Here is a 24,224-nt window from a genome sequence, read left to right on the forward strand (position 1 = left end):
GTAAGGATTGTGAGTTTAATTTTTAAAAGACAATCCTCAAGGAGAGTACAGATCAAGCTCAATTCATCATTGGTTATTCAAAAAAAACCAAAAAAACCCCCCAAAAAAACCCAACAACACATCCTGAGGCTGTTTTCCTACCTTTCTGACTGGAACATGATGTGCGTCTGTTTGTGGAAGAGTCAGAGGACTTCAGTGCCGCCGAGGGGATTTAGCAACGAGCGCACAGGGAGTCATAAAAACCCACTACAGATCTAAACTGGTCTGTTAATTATGGTTTCAAAAATAGAGACCGCTCGCTCATATATTACGACATCTTCAAATACCTTTTTGAGTATGACCAACAGTCCGAAACATACAAATTTACAATGAAGGCAAAGAAAACCTGCAAATATTCATATTTGAGAAGTAAGAAAGAGCAAATGTATGAAATTCTTGCGTGATAAAATACTTAATAAGACAGATTGGAAAAGTCTCCTGTGAGGAAATCACCACTTCAACTGATGAGCAACTTAAGTTGACAAACTTTCTAACAGGATTCAGAACGACAGTAAATGTAAAGACTTTGTGATGACTGGCCTAAAAATAAAATGAACAGATTCTTTTTCCATTTATTTGAAACAACATTGTGTCAAAATAGTGAGAAAGAAAAGACAACAAAGCCAAACATACAACTATAAAACCCTTCATGATGAACCAGGTGAAGGAGCTAAAATGCTCTTTTTGACATTTCTCTGTCTGGTGTGAAGCTGACTGCAGTCAAACAACCTCCTGTAAATATAGTTTTTTGTATTCCTTCAACCTGGCAGCAAGAATCTTTCTGTCTCTCTAAAATTTTTGCCAAAACAGAAACTCAAAAGCTTACAATAATACTAATGATGTTACATTCATGGGTAAGCCTTATAGATGGTAGTTTGCTTCACTTCTAAAAGGGAAGAAGGTGGATGATGTACACCTCAAACCTCCGTTAAGTACAGGTGAAAACATAAAGCAGCCTATGGAAGACAAGAAGGTGTTTGGATGATGCTTGCTCGACCTTGTAGGTCTCAATGTTGCATCAATACATTTTTTTGGAAGCTTAAACATCTCAGCGTGTAGACGACCTCTTCTTTCCCTCCTCTACATCTCCATGTCTGTTCTTCAGTAATCTGATACAGAAGCTACACCAGCGTTTTCAGTATTTTTTTGACTAAAGACAAACTGTTCAGACAAGTCTGAACAAAAGAAAGTCTCTGGTGTTCCTAATGTTCAACGACAAATTGTTCTTCCCCGGGCTTCTGGCTCACCAGGCGTTAACGGCACTGGGGAAATCTAAACTTAGAACACAGTTCTGCCAACTTTCTGTCAATCATTCGCACTGACATACAAACCTCGAGTGCTGAAACAATCAATAGAAAGGCAAATTAATAGACAGAAAAGAAAACTGATCTACAAGTTCAATAATAAATGAATCATTAAAGTCCTCCTCCGCTCAAAAATGTGTTTTCTTCTTCTTGTTCCTTCAGTTTGATGTTTGAGCTTCACAGTGCAGAATGACGGAAGTGAAGAGTTTGACACTGGATGGTTGTTTTCATATTAATCTGCTGGAGGAGCTCATTGAAAATCCAGTTGTAAGATATCACAAATACTTTGGAAGCCAATTGTAGTCCAGTATTCAACACACACAAGTGTGATGTGGAAACTTGAAGCCTCCAGTGCAAATACAAATGGAGTTCATGAGAAATCTTGTATCCAACCGTAAATATTTGCATATTCATAGATGGTGGAATTTTAAATGAGGCAGAAAGATTAGATGTCATTTTAATGGTTTTAACAAGATAATTTAACTTTTTTTGTGGAAAAACCATATCAGTCATAAATAATTATTAAAAGCAGAGTATTTTATATACATCATGACATGACAGACAACATGTCTGGAGGGGATCTTTAAATAATTTAAGTTTTATTATTATTGTGAATTAAGTTTGGGACTGTTGGTCAGACATAAGTGATGTGAGAACATTACTTTGGGCTCTGGAACTTTCTAGACACAATCAATCGAAAGGATTAGTGAAAGAAAGATGAATCAATTCCTGAAAGTAACTATTGGAATCATTCCTACTTTGGCCTTAAGCTACACATGATTGCATCTGATCAATTTAATTTGTTTCGGTAGTCACAACAGTGATCTCAATTACAACACGATCAATAGCGCAGCTCTTCTTTGGTCGACATTTTAACCAAACCGCTGCCTTCATCTGATTGTTTAATCAGATCATGAAATAATCAAAAAAGGGGAGTGTCCCTCCCAGCTCGGCCCCGACCCGTGGCAAACATACCATTCTTGGACATGCTGCCCTCCTCCATACTGGCGCCGGCCGAGGAGTCGTCCATGTCCTTAGTCATGTCCTCCTCCGTGTCCTCCTCTTCGCCTCTGTGGCCCCGTCGTTTCCAGTGAGGCCCCGGGTTCCTGACACAGAGAGGGCAGAGTCACAGTCAGTTAACCGCAGCTGGAAACCCTGACAAAAGTCGAGTCACTGTGGATGGAACTTAACATTGTGACATTTAAAAAGATGAGGGTGCAGATTTGAGATACTTGTTTCATCATCCTTATGTTTTGAATGTTTTGCACACACTCAAAAACACAAAAATTGGCCTCCTTACCCCTTCTTTCCTCCCTTCTTGCGGGACTCGGCGGGAGTGCTGGGCGGTGAGGGCGAGCGTCTCCTCTTCTTGCCGGCGGAGTTGGCCTTGCGCTCCTTGCGATCGGGTGTACGGGAAGACTGATCAGACAAAGCCCGTGCAGCGCAGGGAGCGAGGGATGGAGGATGAGAGAAAGAGCCGCAGAATGAGAGGATGGAACGGTTGCACACACAAGGAGGGGAAGCAGTGGGAGAACGACGGCGGGGAGGGAGGGAGGGGGGGAAGGGGGGATGCTGTGGTGGTGGAGGAGACGACCAGGGTTCCTGTATACTGACCTCTCTAAAATATCTCTTCTTTTACCCAAACTTCCAATTCTTGATTTGTGCATTGTGAAGAAAGTTTTATCTTCCAAACAAATCATTAATAGTTTCTTTTTCATGCACTCTGTGCCAAACACAAGTAAAAAAAACACCTCTGAATCAAACACACTTTCAATTAGCTGCCAATTTTACTCGTCTAAATTTAAGTGGCAGCATTGAAACATCTACATGGCCAGTTAGCTTAATATTAAAGCAGAAACTGAAGGTGTTTCCATGCTTTTACATGGTATCTAATCACAATCATGTGAAAACTTTTGATCCGTAAAGCAATTTGTGGCTAGTAAACTTTTTTTTTTTTCAGTTTAGCTTCTCTCTGTCTGATTTTTTTTTTAATCCTTCAAAATAATTTTCCAAACATGAACAGAAACCCTGAAATACATCAGAAGGAGAGAAAGTGTGAGGAAAGGTTTGGAAAGGATGGGCAACAAACAGACGCAGACGGAAGGAGGACGACGCACGATCCACGAGGACACAATCCACCTCATGCAACGAGCACAAATCTGCAGCAAAGACTTCTCTCACACACAAACACACACTCAGACACCAGCATTCACATTTATTTTATCACTCAAAATTTTCCATATCCAAGTTCCCATCCAGTACAGAACAAATTCAGTGTCTTTTATTGGTTAGTTTTAACAAGTATCACTCTAGACTTGTTGTTGACATTGTTGACAACATACAGCATCAGTCAGTTCTCATTCAAATGAATGGGAAAGTGTTTTGACTTGTACAATAGTTTCAATTTGTACTGATGAACCAGGTCTGGAAAACTTTTGGGAACACTAGGAGAAAAACAAACAAACAAACAAACAAACACACACACACACACACACACACAAAATATCTACCTCCTCCTCCTTGGGGAAGATCCTCTGGCGGAAGCAGACTGGTTTCTTGTTCTCGTCCACCTCGTAGTCTTCTTCATTCATCCACTCGTTGAAGGCATCAGTGTCTAAAACCCACTTAGCATGGACCTGAGGGGGGACAGTCAATGACATATTATGTGTAACTTATCCTGCTTGCATGCGACTGCAATCACGCCGTTCTTCTAACAGACGCTTTCCCTCGTCGTCTCCCAACAGACTGAACTCAGTGTTGCAGCCTGATGATTAGTAGAACTTTTTCGTGTCGATATTAGAATGATGCGCTGCACTTTTAAATGTTTTCTTTAATGACATATAACAGTAACTGTAATCAGGGCATCATCTACATATCTGTTATGGATTGTTGGTCATGGCAGCTTAAGTTGCCACAGCTGCTGCTGCTGCTTCCTGCATGCTTCTCTTTGGAGCTAAAAGCCATCATAAAACAAAAAAATAACAATGATGGCCTCACTTGACACTAGCGGCTAATTGTTTCTTTGGTATTCAAAAAAGAAAACGGTCCATTTTTAGCTTAAAGATGTTGAACTCTGCTGTGAGTGTTGACTCCTCGCTGCTCACCTTCCACGGCCTGTCAGTGCTGGGCGGCTCCTCCACGTCACCATCCACCTCGCTGACTGATACCCAGGTATCATAGCTAACACAATAAAAACAAACAGCCACGGGTCAGTAATGAGTACAACATTGATAAACAGACTAGAACAGTTACTCAAACAGACCTGAGATACATTTTACTGTAAATTATGAAAAGGATAATTATTTCACTATTTAAAAATACACTAAAATATTCTACAGCGCTCTTAGTACGGCACTGCTTTTGAATTACTTAGAGAAATTTGATTAAAAATCAGTTTAAAAATCAAAAAAAGACAACTTAGAAGGAAATAAAGATACAGAAAAGTGAAGATCTTTCTAAGCGCTCTTGCTGATCTCTCTTAGGTTAGTTATACACTGCGTGAAATTTACATATTGGACCCAGAGCATCCATTTGTGTCCTTTACCAACTAACTTTAATCACTTTAAAACGAAAACAAAGGTATGTGCTTTTGGTGACATAACAAAGATGTTAATTCAGAACTAGTTCACCAAAGATAATGATGAATGAACAGAAATGTATAAGCTGTGGTGGAGGCCCGTTTGTGTCTTCTCTGCTCACCTGTCCGGGTAGAGACCCCAGTGCACCAACACCTGTTTGTCTTTCCTCATGACAGGACGCAGCCACTCCTCTGCAACACACACACACACACACACATTAACTTATAATCTTTATGAAATATTGAGTATTGTATGAACAAAAAAAAAACATATACATTATTACAAAATCATTAACAACAAGATAACAAGACAAGCATGTGCAAAAATTGATCTTTTTCATGGCAATAAGAAATAAAACAAATTATGGTATATTAAGTCTTAGAGATAGTGAAAGTGGGACCAGTGAAATCAACCCTAGATGTTATGTCTTATGATTATGAATTGACCTAATAACAGTTACCTTCTTCTTGTTGAGATGGAGAAGGATAAATATGGTGGGTGGCCTTAGATTTATCCTCAGTGATGGAGCCCTGAAGAAGACGGAGAGAAGAACAAAACAATTAAATCTATCAATCAAAGAGATTGATACAAAAGAGGAACAAACCGACAGCATCCCTTTTCTCCTCACCTGGTGCCTTTTGATGGTGTCTTTGAGCTTACTGGCTTGTTTCTGCTCAATGTCCGGTGACAGGAAGACAGTGGGTCGAGTCAGGCAGTTGTTCTGGAAGTACAGAAATGTTAAGTTAAAATCAGATTACGACGACTGCTCATCTATCCGTCCAAGCAGTTAACATAGAAGTTGCAACAAATGATTATTTTCATTACTGATTAATCTGTTGACTATTGTCTCAATTAACTGATAAGTTGTTTCATATATAAAATGTCCAAAAATGGTGAAAAATGCCGTTCAATGTTCCCCAAAGCACAAGATGCCACATAAAACATCTTGTTTTGTTCTGAGCAACTGTCACAACCCAAAGATATTCAGTTTATCATCAGAGTAGACTTAAAAAATTACATTTATGAAGCTGGAATCAGAGAATTTTAGCTTTTTTTTCTTTAAAAAATGAATCAGAACGATTAATTATCAAAATAGTTGTGGATTAGTTTTCTGTCTATTGACTAATTGCTGTAGCTCTAATCAATACCATTACTAAATCAGGATCAAAAGACCTCAAAAAAGCAGATTAATGTCAGTTAACTAAAACAGTAAACTTCTAGCTTTAATAACTGGATAAAATGAAGCTTAGTTCAAATGATACAACCAGTTTAGAAGTGCAGAACTTTTCCACTAAGACCAGTCAGGTTATACTGTGAGCTGTTCATCAACCAGCGGCCTGTGTGTAGAGAGTACGGGTCATACCTGGACCAAGTTCTTCTCTACATTTAAGAACATCTCCACGTTCCTGTCCATCCGGGAGGGGTTTTGCAGGTCGAACCGACGCCTGGGGATGGTGAAAGACATTCAGTGAGATGTGGTTGCAGTGTTCCAGCGCACTACTCATGCAAATCAAATGACTTTTATGTCATTAATCAGTGACTTGAAGTGTGATTTCTATGACTGTTACCTTCCAACAACTGTTAAGATGTTCATTCTGGGGTGAAAAATGGAATTTAAGGTATCAGATCCTATTTTATCTTACAGCAATCATGGAGAGAACGGATGCAGATTTCTTAATTTTCAAGGAAACAAATATCTTTGTACATTTGTAGGAGTGGTTACTCTGCCACAAGAGAAGGAGCTACCTGGTTTACAAGTCAGGACTATTCGGGTTTAAATAAGGGTCTACTGAAGTTAACCACAAACAAACTCACCAGCCCTGCTCGCTCTTAAACTTGTAGACCGACCCCAGGATGTGACAGAGAGCGCCCCCAGCTTTGAAATCCAGGAAACACTTGGCCTTGAAGATAAAAGAGGAACGATGAGGACAAATACCACAAACCGAGACATGCCAGAATGTGGTTTTAATAGAAATACAAAATGTCTGTGTTGTGCTTACAGGCAGCTTGGTGAGAGCAGGATTGTTGACCCTGCGTCCAAAAGCGTCCTCCTGGAACTGCAGCAGCTGGACCACGAGGCCCGCCAAGGATTTACTGGAAGGGGAGTCGTTCTGGACATACTAGGAAGAGACAGAGAGAAATGCATTCGTTAACATGCATCAGTAAAACTTATAAACACACACACACACACACACACACATCTGGGGCCGCACGATTTCTCACGTACACACGGGGTCACAATTTTAGTTTCGACAACCAAGAGTGGAAATTTCACCTTTGAGTAAGGCTGCGAAATTAGTTCAGTCAGTTACTTTTTGATTCATCGAATAACCATCTGATCAAAAACACAGACAAATACCATTTACTAGGGGTGGGAATCTTTGGGAATCTCATGACTGGATTCAATTCCGATTCTTTGGTGTCCAATTTGATTCAGAATCGATTGAATGAATAGAAAAGGGGGCACAATTTTCAGTCTGTTGCTCCAGTATACTGTGTGCCAAACATTCACTGGTTCCACTGAAGTACAATATGAAACATAACTGGCAGATAAGATAAATGGTCCACAGCCTTTTTCTTTTAAAAAGTTAACTGCATTAATTAAAACATTAATTAATTTGAAAGCATCTTACAGTCTCCTGCCTGTATGTGAGGCAGAGTCCTCCTCTGTGTTATTAAAGTCATGTCTCCAGCAGTGGTGAACAGCCTCTCCGCTGCACAGTTAGATTTGAGGGAGGCCATCGCTGTCCGACACCCTGAACAGGCGCAGGGTTTTTGAGGCGAAGCGGTCTGAGCATCGAGTTATTTTCTTCACCTCATAGTTGGTTCAAGTTGTTTAATGTTGCAGTGTGTGTTCGTCAACTGGTCTTGTTTGTTGCTACTGGATTTCGCCGCTCCGCTAACGTTAGTCTCTCAGCAGCAGCGTAGAGTGTTCAAAATATACTTCATGTTGGTCTTGCAAAAGTAATTATTTAGACATTAAATCAAAACATGCTTGCAACCACTGCCTTTTGTGAAGATAAACTCTAGCCTGCGAGCTGTATACTGTCCGAGTGCGGCACTCCCCTTGCAGTTGAGTTCTGCCTTTTTCGTTCCATCAACATCACGTTATAAACTAACATTTAGAAAATCGATTTCTGACATTTGCAAAAATCGATGCAGAATTGTCCACGCCTGCATCGTGATACATCTGAGAACCCCCCCCCCCCCCCCCAACCCCTATCATTTACAAGTAAGGACCCAAACAATGCCCTAAAATTTGTGCTTAAAAATTTTACTCCAAGTGACAAAACTTAATGTTGCTGGAGTTTTCAATAAATGAACATTTAGTGTTGCCATTATTGGCAAAACAGGTGCACTTTTTTGTACCATGTCCAATTGCACACATGGTACAAAAAGGTGACCAATTAGACAGACATAAGATTTAACTAAATATACAGACAACACAATAAACAATACAAAAACAGTAAGACTTAAACAAATGTTATGAGTTGACACAGATTTTAAGTTGTTTATGTTTATAGGAGAACTATGTATTGACTCATATTAGTACATGTTTCTGTGCATGTATGAAAGTGGTGGACTTAATTTAAAGCAACCACTGAACTGTGTGCTTTCACTTGCTGCCCTTCACAGAAGAGGTCAGAGGTGCTTCAAGCTAAAGGTTAATCTACCAAATCTCACATACACATAACAGTTTTTCCTTGCCTCAGGTACATTTTCACTCTTGCTATGGCATTGAGCTATAATGTTGCAAGGGGAAACAATGGCACAAGGTCTGGTTATGAGGAAATAGGACAATCCACACAAAAAAGGAGAAAAGCTAACAAAAGAGCGGGTATATTTATAACAAGGTCAATATCAGGGAGACCTACTTTTAGCCTTAAAGTTGGTGTAATCTTTGCAGTGGTTAGATATAAACAAACTCAAGCCAAGCTCCTAGGTTAGTCTTTGTAAAAAAGCCAAGTTTACATATTTAGTTTAAAGTGTATTTCCGTGTTTAAAACGTCGCTTTGTATCAAAAGCTGCACTCACAATCCCTCATCTATGTTTATTTAATTCATTTATAAATTATGTTTGTTCATTCATTATTTTCTTCATCATAACAAACCCAATGTGTGTCTGTGGGTTTGAGCGAGAGCGTGAAGAGACAGGAGGACCATTCTTTGTTTGGCTAACTTTGTGGGCGAGTGGAGCCTGCACAGTCTGGTATGCTGCTGTGTTGACAAAACTCAACACTGCTTACTCTTCTGCACAAAATACAATTGCGCTTGCAAAGTGCACAGAGGGATCGGATGGTTATTTTATGACTAGACAGTCGTTTGAGTGGGAATAAAAAGGCAGGCTAGGTCTTATCTTCTTAATAGTATACTGTATGTTGCTTAGCTGCATGGTGTCCCGTGACTAACATTTTGGTTAGCTTCTCGGGCCTTTTGCAATGCTGATAAAAGGAGAATCACTTAACATTTTGTGAAATGAAAAAAGTTGCAAATCTAAGCTGAACAACTAACCAACAGAAGCTGCAATCTGCCGCTCATTTGTAAACATCCCCCCGTGCGTGTGTGTTATTAGTAACGTTACTGAATGGGCACTTAGTGAGCTAACGGTGAGCTAGCTATCAGATAAACAGCTTGGCTCAAGTAAATTTCGCGCCTGTCTGTTTTGTAGCACATTTAACACCAGTACGAACAACTGCGTATCACCTAATACTCGCAAACAACAGTAAACGTCTGAGAAAGCAGCCACAACCTTCAAAATAGTTAGTTTTGTCTGGCTACAGCTAACGTTAGCTCGGTTAGCATCGCTCCATTGTGCCAGCGGGACGCGGGCCTTCATAGGAATCAATGGAGCCGCACAGCTCGCTCACCTTCTTGTAGTGCTTTCCGACCCACAGCCGCACCGTCTCCAGTTGAGATATCGTCTCTGAACTCTCCCAGAATTTCGTGGACGGTCCGCCGTCCTTCTTTCGTCCCACTACGGTTCCACCGCCGACCGGGCCGGTGGCCGGTCCGCCCGAACCCGTTCCGCCTGCCGTTGTCGCCGCCGTCGCCATTGTGTGTTTTGTTCGCTGCGTTGTCTTTCTCCTCCACCGCGTCGCCCACCGTGCAAGTTTTCGAATGATATTGCGCAGCCGCAAACGTGTCGAGACTTTTCAAGTCTCGCGAGTCGCGATATAAAAAGGGTTTATGGGACATGTAGGCGCCAACAGGAAGTTTGTTCTGTTAGTACTTACATACATTATACATTACACGTTCTTGTCCTTATCGAGACTAATAAAACGAAAACAAGTCTCCAGCGGTGGAAAGTAAGCAAGTACAATTTTGAAGTACTTGTACTTTACTTGAGTATTTCCATTTTATGCTAATTTATATTTCCACTCCACTACATTTCATAGGGAAATATTGTGCATTTATTTGACAGCTTTCATTACTTTTCAGATGAAGATTTGTCTCAATGAATAATAATATATATAATATTCCAACTTTTAGTGCACTAAAAGTCTCTCCTCATAACATAATAAGAACTGAAAGTATTTGCTGGAGGATCACTAGGATCGCTTTTGTTTATTTATTTATTTGTTTTTAAAGGCTATTGTTTTCTTTTTCTTTCTTTTTAAATTTTTTTTTACTTTATTTATGTGTTTATTTAAAACACATACACATGTATACATTTTCCAACTTCTATCACTAGTTAGTGTGATGGTTGCGCACACTACTTTGTAACAGTCTTTGGAGGCCCATTCAGTCCACTTGCACTGTAGGACACATTCGGACCTTGTCTTTAATTTCATGGGATAAACAGCCTTTCTTTAATTTCAAATTGAGGAGGTGAGTGAATTCCACAGACATGGAAAACCGCCCCATCCCTGGACCCCTGAACTGACCTCTTTGCCGAATGGGGGTCTGACAACATGATACTAACCAAATTAAACAAAATTTTAACTTTTGATCTATTAACCTCATAGACATCCATATTTTAATAGTTAAATTAGATAGGTAGCTGTATTGAAAGAATGAATATTCTGAGGTAACAGGCATGTAAAGAAATTATGTGTGAAGAATTTCAGGCTGAACATTTTCTTTTATTAGGAAATAATAGTCATATTGAATGTTTTTATATTATGAAATAATAGTTATGTTGAATTCATATTTGAAATTATGTTTCTGAAAGTTTAATCTAGTAACATAATTGTTTCATTCACATAGTATTAAACTTTATATCAGTGTAGATAGTTTGAGAAGGTTGAATCAATGAAGGCTGAATGTCTAAACATCAGGAGAAGCATTACTATGAATGTTAATGTTTGGTATGTTGATGAGGAAGGATTAACTTATTATGAAATGAATGTATAATGCTGGACTGTTTTTTCTAATTGGTTTTTACAATATATGGTATAAGGTGATATGAAGTATTCAAACATAGTGACTCTGAAGTGTGAATATGCATTTAAAACTCAAAACTTAATTCCCCAGCAGTGTAAGAAAAGTTATTTGCCATGTCAAGTCAAAGTCAGCCACACCTTAAGAGTTCCCCTGAAACAAGGAAATTGAATATTCATCAACAATTGAGTGTGAAAACATTTAAAACACACCCAAAACTCCGCCTGTTATATCCAAACTTATAAGACAACCTCAGGGGGATTTCTCTCTGAGCTGGTTTCCAGAAACTCATGAACCAAGACATAATTCCTCTATTAAGACGTCTCTTTTCTTTGTTTTTTGACCAAGTGTGTGCGTATTTTAATCTTTTATTGAAACAATTTGTTTCTATTTTACTTGTAACATTAAGTCTCGTGCTTCCACATATAGTATTTCACTTTGAAGTTTACACCGCTACTGAATAAAGATTATAATGTAGTCAGGAAACTTTATTCGGCACTCAACTAAGATTACAAGAAGCCGGCCAAAGCCTGAATCCTCAACTCAAACTAAAACGTCGCTTTGAAGAAGACAGCGACGCTTAAACTGGAGCTCAGCCTGCTTGTTGAGAGCGTATGGCCACTGGGAGTTAAACCGACAGAAAAACTCTTTCACAGAGCAGCCTGAAACACGGCGTGACTCCTCATCAGTGGTTCAACACTGCTATATCACAAGGACTCATCTGTAACACGGCCCAAGCCGGGCTGCACCGCATCGCTGTATAACTACAGTCTGACTCTAGCTGAACCCAAACAACCCCGGATCTGCCGAGACGACATCTCTGCAGCAACGAAACTCGTTAACAGTAGGGCATAGCGTGGCTTTGTGATCAAGGGTTGATGTTGAATAACTTTAAAATTAAAAGATAATTTCTTTAGAGAAGTTGAGTTAGCTTTTCTTTAGCATACCCTTTGCAATATGTTAACCATGAGTCACTATTTCCAAACTATTTCTTTATTATTTTATTTTTATTATCATTTAAAGGCCTTGTTATTCTTTTTCATTATTATCGTTATGCCGTATCATGTATCCCCAAGACATTTAGCTATTAATAAATGTCTTCATTTATCCTAAGAAGTCGTTGTTAAGTCAAATCAAGTAGATATCTTTCAATATTACAGTGTTTTTGGTGCCAAAGTCCCTCTTTTTGTTACTATACTTCCACTGCAGCTCAACAGGGAAACACAAAGAGGGAATTTGATGCTAACAAGACTGTAAATATGTCAGATATCCACTTGATGTGACTAACTCAGACTGCTGAAGCCTCGTATGAGCTTCAGATCAACTTTTATATGCGTTTTTGCAGCATCCTTTGCTGCTGTGTTTGTTGATGATGTTTATTTTTCCTGCTGCATGCTTGTTCTGCTATGACTGGCTTGAACTTGTGCACATAAGAGAGAGCACGACAACTGGTGTCAGATTCTTCCTGGCAGGAGAGAGTTTGTGCCACTGGCAGTCACATCATCTCCTCATGAACATGGATGCATGGACATAGATGTATTACTCCACGAACACAGGCCCAGGAGCCCCAAATCCAGAGCTTTAGTGTTGACAAGTCTCTGTTGAAAATGTTCAATACTTCTTTCACTGAGTCAGTTCTCACATTTGCTGTGATCTGATGGTTAGCAATCTCATTGTGAAAAACAAAAACTTGCATACCCTTTCCAATGTGCTTTAAATGTAAGTGATGGGGAACAAAATCCACAGTCTTTGTGCAATAAATGTATTCAAAAGCTTATTTGAAGCTCATATGAGACTTCAGCTGTCAAATAAAGTGGATATCTTCCAAAGTTAAAGTATTTTTAGTACAAAATTTCCCTTTTTTGTTTCTGTGGACAGAGTTTCCCTGTTGATCTGCAGTGGAGGGATAGAAACTTGAAAAATTGTGAACCTATCCATTACTATTCTTCCATCAGGACAGAGGATTTACCTCCCTAGAGGTGACATGAACAGATACATGAGGTCTTTTGTTTCATCAGCTTTTTAAACAAAATGTGGTTCAACCTGCTACGTACTAGCTGTGGGTGTTACATGCTGTGCCCTAGTTTCTGCCTTCTTCTCTTCTGTTGCTTTCTCTGATGATTTTGGTGACAATGACAGCAGTGATGTTGGTGTTAACCTGTGTTCTTGTGTATTCTTTTGTACTGATTGCTGTTTTTATTTATTGTTGTATTCTTGTGACATATGACCATCACCAGTCAGATCAAATATTTATTTTTTAGTATACATATATATATATATATATATATATATATATATATATATATATATATATTTGTTTGTTTTTTGCTAACATAGCATCTCATTGCATACTTAGGCAACAGTAAACCTACTTTAAAATGAGTAAAACAATTTCAATATATTTGAGTGCAGAACATCTCTGCTTTAAACAAATGTAACCTACATTTGTATGGTAAGCTAGAGTATTTAGTATGATATGAGAGAAGTGTCACTGTGGATATACTGTGGCATAAAAAATGGAGAACATACAACCAGCAAATCCTGTGAAAAGATAAAAAGAAAAAAAAAAAGCAATCCATTAGTCTCTCTCAGTACTTTCTTACTCACCTACAATGTCTGTAGCCCCAAGCCTTTTGCTCCTACTTCCCACTAAAGATGTAAATCTTTTAAAACTACTCAAATTAATCAAATTCCACAAAAGAGTACATTTGTTGGGGACTATTTTAAGCCACGGATGAACACTATGGTAGACTAGTGAGTATTTTGAGTTTTACTCAAGTATTACTCAAAATAAACTACAGTGTGTGTTCATGGTAATAATGATATGTTTTTCATTTTTTGGACAATGACATGACAATGATAATGGCACAGAAGAATAAAATAGATCTGCATCAGTCATCATCACCTGATCATCTTCTGCCAGCACACATGCCCTTCATTTCCCGAAATACCCCACTGGGTACATATACCTGCCCACTTATTATTGTCCTCTGCCAGACTGCACTGTGTGCTTTTGCATTCAGCCATCAAACCTTATCCTGGAGTTGCTGTGTGCCTTTGCATTCAGCCATCAAACCTGATCCTGGATCCTGTAAGGTGAGATGAGGCAAGTTTATTTGTTCATCATAAATCATACAAAAGGGAAATTCAAGGTGCTGTACATAATGCATTAAAACATTAAAGAAGAAAAACAGCATAAAACATCAAAATCAGAATCAGATAAATTGCGGATTAGGTTTGCACATAGGCTACAAGGAATTTGCCTTGGTATCGTGTATCATATCATATCATATCATATCAGTCAAAAATATACACAAAATTAAGCACAGTAGTCCTGAATAATACAAAGAATTTATAATAAAAAATATGTAAAATATATATCAGGTGAGAAGAGCTGCTACAGGTTTAAATTTTATATTGAAGAGAAATGAGAATGAGATGTACAAAATATTGACTAGGAGTAAACAGTATATGCAGTGTGCAATTAATAATAATAATAATAATAATAATAACAACAATAATAATACAAGTTGCGTTAATGTAACACTCCATCTTATGGTAAATGGACTGCATTTATATAGAGCCTTTCTAGTCTTCCGACCACTCAAGATGGCAGAGGCTGCCATGCAAGGTACCAACCTGCTCATCAGGATCTAATCTAATGCACATTCACCCACACACTCTCGCAGGCTGGCGCAGCCATTGGGAGCAATCTGGGTTTCAGTATCTTGCCCAAGGACGCTTTGACATGTGGACTAGAGGAGCCAGGGATTGAACTGCTGATCTTCCGATGAGTGGATGACGTGCTCTACCTCCTGAGCCACAGCCGTCGTCAAAGGTCATCACAGTGCAAATATAAGATTGTGAGTTTTACGTACTTGCTGGCAAGGTCATCAGGTCATCTTCCGGGACTCCTAGCAGCCTTTACACAGTGAATTTAAAGGATAGGTTCACAAATTTTCAAGTCTGTCTTAAAAAAACAGTCAGGTGACACTATGACCATTTATACAGGTTTTTCTTTCTGTAATCACTCCTCCTGTTCATAACCCTCTTAATGTGCTTTCAATGTAAGTGATGGGGGACTAAATCCACAGTTTGTGTAAAAAATGTATTCAAAAAGCCTTGTTGATGAGGCCGACAGCAGCCGTAAAGAAACTGTTCTTGTGGCGTGAGGTTTTGGTCTTGACAGATCACAGCCTCTTGCTGAAGGGGAGTGTTTCAAAAAGTTTATGTCTGGTGTGGAAGGGGTGGGCCATAATCTTTCCTGCTTGCCTCAGTGGAGGTGTGCAGGTCCTGGAGGGATGGCAGTTTGCACCCTCTCAGCACAGCGAATGATATGCTGCAGTCTTGACGTTGAAAAGGGTGGTGTGTGTGTCAGCTGTGGTTCACCTTACCCTCCTGGGCAATTATACACTGGCATTCTCCTGTGATCCAAGATGACTCTGGAAATGGGGTGTGCAGGGTGTTTGGTATATGACCTATGACCCCTGCGAGGTTAGGCCATTTTTGTCCCCCTGCTATGGTCCATGTTAACTGGACTGAGTTGGGCCCCCTACTGCCATGCTAAGCTGCTGGGATTATAAAGTAGTAGGTAGTATGGGGCGGCTGTGGCTCAGGAGGTAGAGCGGGTCATCCACTAATCGGAAGATGGGCAGTTCGATTCCTGGCTCCTCCAGTCCACATGCCGATGTGTCCTTGGGCAAGATACTTAACCCCAAATTGCTCCTGATGGCTGTACCATCAGTGTATGAATGTGTGTGAATGGTAAGATTCCTCTGATGGGCAGGTTGGGACCTTGCATGGTAACCTCTGCACCCATTCAGCGTATGAATGTGTGTGAATGGGTGAATGTGATTTGTAGTGTAAAAGTGCTTTGAGTGGTCGGAAGACTAGAAAGGCGCTATACAAGTACAGTCCATTTACCATTTACCATTTAGTAGGTGGGTAGAAGGTAGTAGTACTAACCTCTGGCTGGCCGGGCCTAGTGAGACAGTCTGATGATATGGCGTGGCAGGGCGTACATTCATTGGGCTCCACCTACTGTAACCATAGTGTACAGTAGAGGGCAGAGCCTGTGTGAGATAGAACGAAGGTTACAATATTGTAACCCTAGTTCTATAAGCACAAGGGGAGCCCTCTACCGATGGACCCTGCTGCTCCCACCTCGTCCACTGAAGTGCTTTTGGTGAGCGGCAGTGAGACACTGCTAATATAGGGTTTGGGACCCACGTAATCAGTATGCGCATTCTTATTGGCCGGCCATGTACATGCAAATTTCAGTGAGCGATTGCGTGCGTGTGATTGGAGAGGAGTATTACCCATAGAGTCCAGTAGATGGCTCTGCCTGTGCTTATAGAACTAGAGTTACAATATTATAACCTTCGTTTTCAACCTGGATTTAAAGTTGGAAGTTTGACCCAGCACTGAGACCTGAGAACTTGTGTGATGTGTTTAGTTAATCTAACCTGTTGGAAATGAAGGTATGGATTAGTTTTTCTAATCTATACTCTAATCCATCCTGTGTGGATCGTCTGATTCTTGCTTTGTTTTCAAGATGGTAGAATGCATTTGATGTGGCTGTTAAAGTTTAACTCTGAGTCAAGAAGATTTCTGACTTGGTTTTTGGTTTTCTGAGTCGAGATAAGTGCTGACGAAGCATGTAAATGTTAAATAAAATAGGACCAATAATTGAGCCTTGGGGAACTCCACACCTTATGTTGGTCCACCCAGATGCATAATTACCAATTGAGACAAAATAGTTCCTGTCCTGAAGATGGGACTTGAACCACTTTAGTACTGTGTCTGAAAGCCCAACCCCCTGCACCTTGTGTCCTGTCCCTGCCTGTTACTTGAATCCTGATCCTGTTTTATTTTTCTGGGTAATCTGTATTATGCTACCTGTGTTGTGACTCACTGCCTGTTCCTGACCTGCTCTTCTGTAATGCCCTTTTAGATCAGTTTGACTGTTCGGACTGCCGTCCCATTTCTAACCTCGTTAGACTGGCCATTGCCTTAAGTAAGTTTCCCTTAATCCTACCTGCTTGCCTCATTACAGGGAGGGGGTTTGTGCCACTGGCTGTCAAAGGCCAGGAGGTGCAACAGGTTTATACCATCTCCTCCTCTAAAAAGTGGACAACACCATCTCCATCATCAAAAAAGGTTCACCAGAAAGGTAGAATTGTAGGTTGTTGAGGGTTGGAAGCTTCAGATCTCTTGGGCTGGGAAAAAATATTTGTTACTGAATTTCCCACTCTTTCTCTCTTTGATGAACATAAGACTCAAACTCAGAAGTAAATTCTTTAAACTAAATTTGGCCAATTATAAATCATACCAGGGTGACTGTCTTGAGCTAGTGGCTGCTAGATTCCAAAACAAACCAAATACTGTAATATTTTGCCTGCTAATTTGATATTTCAGTGCAGTGGAGAAGGGGCAGATCATAGATGAAACTTTCCAGAATTGTGTTAATGGCCAGCAGAATAGTTGGCAAAACCCAGAAGTCCTTGATTCAACTGTTTAAGGAAAGGACGAGGAAGAAGGAAAGTAGTATCCTGGCCTCTTAGCTCCCGGAGGTACTAAAGAGTGCCTCTGGAAACTAAAAGCGTATTTAAGAAGTCCTTCATTCCAAGTGCCATCATTATTCTTAACTTTGCAAAGTGACTGATGAGAACTAAGCCTCAGACATGAACTGTGTTTTATGTGTAATGTGACTTTGTCTAAGTGTTTGTTTTACTGACTGCTTCGCTGTCTCTATGTTGTAAGAATCATGTGTAGTGTGTCTTCATGTTTTGGTGAGCTGAAGACAATTTTCCACCCTGGTGGACAATAAAGATCTATTCTATTCTATTCTATTCTAAACTCAAAGGAGATACATGTATTCGCCTCTGATGGTGAAATAAAGTTATTTTACTAGCTTATTTATTTTGCAAGTTCAGGGTGTATATTTGTTGGCAGAAGGTGAGGTGTGGACTGTTTTGGTAAGCCAATGTAAGATACATATTTGTCCCAATGGGCAAATTTGTTTTGGATCACACTGCAGTTCCACACCTGATTGTCATGTGCCAGCACATCACTCTGTTGGATATATATGCCTGTACACTTACCCTTAGCCAGATCATCAACGTTGCTTTGAGCCTTTTCATTCAGCCACCTGGACCCGAACCTGAACATCGTTTTACCCTTTTACAGCACAAACAGCGTATCAAGGTATGTGGTTGTAGCTGAATAGCCATGCTCTCAAATACATAATTTAATTGCCATTAGTCATTCATTTTACAAAAGTTATTACATCTTTATGCACTTCTAATTCTATTATTGACTGTAATCTGTCTCAAACAGAACAATGAAACACGGTTCAGTTCTGCTGTTGCTGCTCTTCCTGGGGACGTGCTCGGCTTACACCTACAGTAAGTATGATCTGGCTATGTCTGTGATATCTGTGTTATAAAACATTAACAAGTATAATTGCCAAAAAATCCCGGTGCCGTAAAATGGTTAATTAGTTCTGTGTAAACAATAAAAAGATGGTGGAGTGACAATTAAGATTCATGTGGCTTGGATGTGTTAAGTAGATTTGTTTCCGAATTTTGTTAACACTGTACACAAGTTTGTTTTTTTTGTGGAGAAATGATTATGTGTATGTTGTGGTTGAAAAATGAATTCAAATTTATGTAGCAGAACTATGTTTTTTCTTCTCTTCTATCCAATCTATCAACTTAAGACCCCTCAGATTTATCTTGGGACCCTTACAGCAGTTCAAACTAGCTTCACCTCGACCAGCTACAATAATAAAATGCTGCTCATACATTAACTTAAATGTATTTAATATATCAGTCACAACTCAATTTTCTGCAAAATGAATACTTGTACTTAAGTACTTTTAAGTATATTTAGCTGGTAATACTTCTATGGTTTTACTTAAGTAGGAAAATGAATGCAGGACTTTTACTTGTAATTAAGTATTTTTAAATTCTAGTAGCCAGTGACTAGCTGGTGAACATAGTGGAGCATTGAGCAGATAAAGAGCCAGATATAACAGAGCAGAAAGAGTGAATATTGGCCTTTTACCAGGTGGACAGAAACAAGACTCCAAATGAATGATAATGTAGCTCCGTACCTGCGGGATGTGGAAAAAATAAACTGTTTGCAAACAAGTTCCCCATATCAACTTAAAGATGATGATAAGTCATTGTTGTGTTCACAATTCGTCACCATTTGCCGGCAAGATTTTATTTTTTGTTGCATCGCAAGGTAAACAGCAGAATTACAACATCAGTCTGGACCAAAGTGGTGGACCAAATGTCTCTATGTCCACGCCGCTAACGTGGCTTAAAACAAAGCATTCAAATCACACCAACGCAAACCACATGATGGGCAAGCAGAGGTTCTCAGGTGTGATATAATTTCTCCACAGGGATAATCAACATTAAACTTTGGAAAAAAATGTGTGTATTTCTTTCACAGAAAATGTGGCCTTGCGTGGAAAAGCAACTCAGTCATACCGCAACCAGGGATCGCCTTGGTCTGTTTTTGGAGCTGCTTCCAATGCCATTGATGGAAACCGTGAATCTAATTACAAGGCCGGTTCATGCAGCCACACTACAGCACAGACCAACCCCTGGTGGAGGGTGGACCTGTTGGAGTCCTACGTGGTCACCTCTATCATCATCACCAACAGAGGAGACTGCTGTGCAGACAGGATCAGTGGGGCAGAGATTCACATCGGTAACTCTTTACGAGACAATGGTGCCAGAAACCCAGTGTAAGTGAACATACTGTAATTTCTCATTAGATACAGGACTCCTCCCTGGAAGCAGACATAAACCACCCAGATACTGATGTAGCCCATCTACCCTCTATATATGTAGTTGGGGCCCTGAGTTCTTTATCCAATTAACTTTGATATGGTAAAGCTGATTCACTTAATGGTATTTATATTGGCTCACTTTGGAAACCTTATACCTCCCGGATATAACTAAAAATTGTGAGACCACAATATAGCAAATAATTGTGTGCACTAGCCCTTTAACACAGTATACAAGCATTAATAATCTTATAAAAGAAATTGAATGACTGAAGTTTTTTTTTTAAATACATAAAATAACCTTTAAGGTACTTCAGTTATAAAATGCATTCATGCACTGTTTCCTCTCTCTCTCTTTTAGGGTTAGTGTAATTCCTCGTATCCCAGCAGGCAGGTCTTATACAGTAACTGTTACAAAACACGTGGAGGGACGTTATGTGACTGTGGTTTTACCTGGTAAAGGAAGGATGCTCACACTCTGTGAAGTGGAAGTCTACGGGTACCGTGCCCCAACTGGTGAGAATTTAATATGTAGCTGAAGCCACACAAATTTAATTTGCTAGGTGATGCTGGCGCCTCATTTTCTTTACAGCTGTGGTCACAGCAGGAGTTGAACTGCATTCATTTGAATAAAGAAAATGAGTGAAATGCATGTACTTCCTGCTACAAATAAATCTCTGGTGGTATCTATTTGAACTGAGGCCTCATTTACACCTGGTGTGTTCTGAATCTGGATACATTATCTGGATAATGAAATCCAATCAGTCTTTGCATTTACACTTGGTTTTAAAATGTGTTCTCATTTTTTCAGCTGTTCCTGCCTTGTGATTGGATCTGAATATGCAAATTTTCTAGGCAGAGCTGGCGTACTTGTCAGCAAACATATTGCGTCCCAGGTCAAGGAAACTGCTGCCATGAATGGATGTCATTCACTTTTTTTCAAGGGAAGACTTCTAGTTACAGCTATTTGTAGCTTTTACAAAGCTTGCTTTAGCTGGCAGGAAGAGCTAGGTGACCTTTAAACTTACTGTGATGACTTTATTCTTATGAATGTGGTCACGCTTTACAGATACGTACAGCATTTACACCTGGCTGAGATCCAATCACAGTGGGAGCCCGACCACCTCCAAATGTTATCTGCCTAATCTGATTGCATTCTGATCACAATGCGTTCATTCTGAGTGCATGGACACCTGCATTAACATGTGTTTTTCTTTACCCAGATAACATCCAGATACAGATCGCATATTAATGCAAAGTGTAAATAGGGTATAAATGCGTCATAACTCGAACATGCAATCAGTACATTTACACCTGGCATTAAAATGCCATCTGTATCTGGATATACATGTGAAAGCAGGGTGTAAATGCACTCAGAATGCATTGTGAGGTTGTCAGGCTCATATTGTGATCAGATCTCAGCTAGGTGTAAATGCAATCTGTACATTATGAACAGTGATTTAGAAAAGAATGAAGTCCATTCATGGCAGCAGTTTCCTTTACCTTGGAAGCAGATGACTGTTGACAAGTCTGCCAGATGCGCCTAGCTAATGTGCATATTGAAACGTGATCATAATGCAGGCACAACTGAGAAAACAAGAACGCACTTTAATACCAGGTGTAAATGCAAAAACCCATGAATTGAATGTCATTATTCAGATAATGGATCTAGATTCAGAGCACATGTTAATACCAGGTGTAAATGGGACCATAGTGAGAATCAGAAGTATCTGGTCAGCTGGTTTATTTAGAAGAACAATGAACATCTTAAATTATTCATCGGAGACAAGAACTGATAAATCCAATGAAGAAACAATTTCTCAAGAGTTACTGGGATACTGGATAGTGTCTGAAAAAGATTTGCAAATGTGTTGAATAACAATAAGATAATAAACACGTTGGATTCTATTACACAACATAAAATCTGGCACATTTTCTACGGCCAACTGCTGGTGCATCCTTCAATTTTTGTGACAAGCATTTGCACAACTATACATAAATGCTCCATATTTCAGTGCAGCTTCCCACTACTGGAAAGGACACCAATGTGCAAATAATTTTGACTTTTAGGTTTAAGACATCCACAAATTGGAGCCACTTTGTTCTACAAAAGCAAGGAAAACTAGGTATTAGTGCTGATGGTTGTAAATGTGTCCTTTTGTACAGGAGAGAACATGGCACTTCAAGGAAAAGCCTCACAGTCATCATTGTATTCATATCTTGGCAATCCATATAATGCTATAGATGGGAGTCGTGACAGTAAATTGTCAGACGGCTCCTGCACTTACACAAAATACACGCCCAGTCCCTGGTGGCGAGTGGACCTGCAGAAAACACATAAAGTGTTTTCTGTTAAGATAACCAATGAAGCTACATACCCAAAACGACTTGATGGAGCTGAGATCCGCATCGGAGATTCTTCTGTGAACAATGGCAACAGCAATCCCAGGTAGTTTACAGTCCATTAATTAAAATACTACTATGACTAAAAGTTGGTCATTAATGGATATTTGTCATTAGGTTTGTTAGCAGTAACTTATATTTACATTAACCTTTGAAAATGAATAGGTCTATCCATTTATTAAAGTGATCATTCAATAAGTTAACAAAGTAATTTCTCTTTCTCCTAGGTGTGCTGTGATCACACACATCCCTGGAGGTTTTACCCAAACGTTTGACTGTAAGGGGATGGAGGGTCGCTACGTCAGCATAGTCATTCCTGGAAAAACCCAGTACCTGACCCTGTGTGAGGTGGAGGTGTATGGCTCTGAACTGGATTAGATCTGACGAAGTTCAAAATATACAACAACTTACATTGCCGATATTTAGCTGATGCTCTTTTATAGATTCTGGTTGCAATCATAGCTTAAGCTTCACTTATGACATTGACATTATTAGAGACAACATATAGTTAGAGCACATTAAAACTGCATTAGTAAAGTTCGACCACTAGGAGGCAGAATAATTCTAAAACAAGCTGACAAACACAGCCCTGACAACATCATCTAGCTGAATAAAATTGTTGTGGCTAATATGTTAGCAAACAGTTGCCCATTTACACATCCTGTCAACACAAACATAACGTTAGCATTCATTTGGAGTCATGTATCTGCCCACAAGATGAATGTGAATTCAATATTCAGTCTCTTTTTAGCTCTAGTTTGGTGTCCATGACTCCTGAGAAAAATATCTGTTCTATAGCTACTAGATACTAGATGAGGAGCTGAACTTGTCATACTTCCTCCAATTCATAATATTATGTCTGCTGCAAAACATGAACCTTTTGCACTTGATTTCACATAATTCTTGTTTTTCTGTTTTTAATGTATGGGTTTGGCACCTGGACATTGGTTCTGGCAATTCCCACCTTTTAATCTATTGTCCAATATGTTTGAACTGTTCAACCTTCTGCCCAATAACAAACATACATCTATCGTAAGGTGACTACATATGTGTGTTTGCCTTATGCCTTTGTCCTCTTTGATTCTGATGTAGACCCAGTAGTGTTGAAACATTAGTCTGCTTGCATTATTAAAGGCTGCATATCAATCAGTGTGGTCCTGTCTTTTCTCTCTGAAGTGTGCTGTGGGTTTATCAGAGCCTTTTGAGTAGTGAGACTAAACCATACAAATGTGTAAAACCAAAACAAGAAGCAAAACAGGCTAAAAGGCTCTGTTGGTGATAATTATGTGTCCGTCACTACGAGTGACACTTTTCACATTATGCATAATAATGTCATTCAGTGTAATATAAATATCAACATTGGAGCTGGCTGCACGGGCTGTAGAGTTGTAGGCAGAAGGTGAAGTGTTTATTGTTTTAACAAGATAAGATGCACTTTATTTGTCCATATGGACAATTTTGTTCTGGACTTAGCACTGTAGTTTCACGACTGATTGTCACCTGCCAGCACACCTGCCCTTCACTCTTGTACTGTACTGTCACTCAGTTGTGTATATATATACCTGCCTACTTACCTTTGTCTTCGGCCAGATCATCAACGTTGTTTAAAGCCTTTTCGTTTAGCCACCTGGACCTGATACTGAACATAAATATTCCTGTGTGGTCCACATCAAATCATATTCATCAGCACAGCACAGACAGTGGCTGCTAATCTTTC

General features: G+C 39.5%; 2 protein-coding genes across 6 annotated transcripts in view; one reads left to right on the plus strand and one right to left on the minus strand.

Moving 5' to 3' along the window:
* Nucleotides 1–10,039, minus strand: part of LOC121905469 (SWI/SNF complex subunit SMARCC1-like) — a 28,435-nt gene extending 18,396 nt beyond the window's left edge. For 3 of the 4 annotated variants that reach the window (XM_042423709.1, XM_042423708.1, XM_042423707.1), the window contains exons 1-11: nt 9,789–10,039; nt 6,922–7,041; nt 6,737–6,822; nt 6,285–6,366; nt 5,550–5,642; nt 5,382–5,451; nt 5,043–5,112; nt 4,448–4,523; nt 3,854–3,979; nt 2,644–2,762; nt 2,319–2,449 (exon numbers count right to left, since the gene is read on the minus strand). In XM_042423709.1, coding sequence (XP_042279643.1) covers nt 2,319–2,449; nt 2,644–2,762; nt 3,854–3,979; nt 4,448–4,523; nt 5,043–5,112; nt 5,382–5,451; nt 5,550–5,642; nt 6,285–6,366; nt 6,737–6,822; nt 6,922–7,041; nt 9,789–9,974 — 1,159 coding nt within the window. In that variant the 5' untranslated portion in view covers nt 9,975–10,039. The remainder of the gene's footprint in view (nt 1–2,318; nt 2,450–2,643; nt 2,763–3,853; nt 3,980–4,447; nt 4,524–5,042; nt 5,113–5,381; nt 5,452–5,549; nt 5,643–6,284; nt 6,367–6,736; nt 6,823–6,921; nt 7,042–9,788) is intronic. The other variant, XM_042423710.1, reaches the window with a different exon arrangement.
* Nucleotides 10,040–16,933: 6,894 nt separating this feature from the next.
* LOC121905160 lies at nt 16,934–23,779 on the plus strand. 2 transcript variants are annotated; one of them, XM_042423188.1, is made up of 7 exons: nt 16,934–17,317; nt 18,411–18,507; nt 18,640–18,707; nt 19,765–20,062; nt 20,466–20,620; nt 22,271–22,553; nt 22,735–23,779. In XM_042423188.1, the coding sequence occupies exons 3-7, from the start codon at nt 18,644–18,646 to the stop codon at nt 22,883–22,885; spliced, it is 951 nt and encodes a 316-aa protein (XP_042279122.1). In that variant the 5' UTR covers nt 16,934–17,317; nt 18,411–18,507; nt 18,640–18,643; the 3' UTR covers nt 22,886–23,779. The 2 variants fall into 2 exon arrangements, with proteins under 2 accessions (XP_042279122.1, XP_042279121.1); XM_042423187.1 differs by having other exon boundaries at nt 16,934–18,507.
* The last annotated feature ends 445 nt before the right edge of the window (nt 23,780–24,224 follow it).

The sequence above is a fragment of the Thunnus maccoyii genome, chromosome 10 (genome assembly GCF_910596095.1).
Source record: "Thunnus maccoyii chromosome 10, fThuMac1.1, whole genome shotgun sequence".
NCBI classification, from domain to species: domain Eukaryota; kingdom Metazoa; phylum Chordata; class Actinopteri; order Scombriformes; family Scombridae; genus Thunnus; species Thunnus maccoyii.

Excerpts from the sequence above, each read along its gene's own strand:
- LOC121905160 (XM_042423187.1), top strand. The coding sequence starts at position 18,644 with ATGAAACACGGTTCAGTTCTGCTGTTGCTGCTCTTCCTGGGGACGTGC. Across the intron at positions 20,621-22,270 it reads CGGGTACCGTGCCCCAACTG|GAGAGAACATGGCACTTCAA; the intron begins GTGAGAATTTAA and ends CCTTTTGTACAG. Across the intron at positions 22,554-22,734 it reads AATGGCAACAGCAATCCCAG|GTGTGCTGTGATCACACACA; the intron begins GTAGTTTACAGT and ends TCTTTCTCCTAG.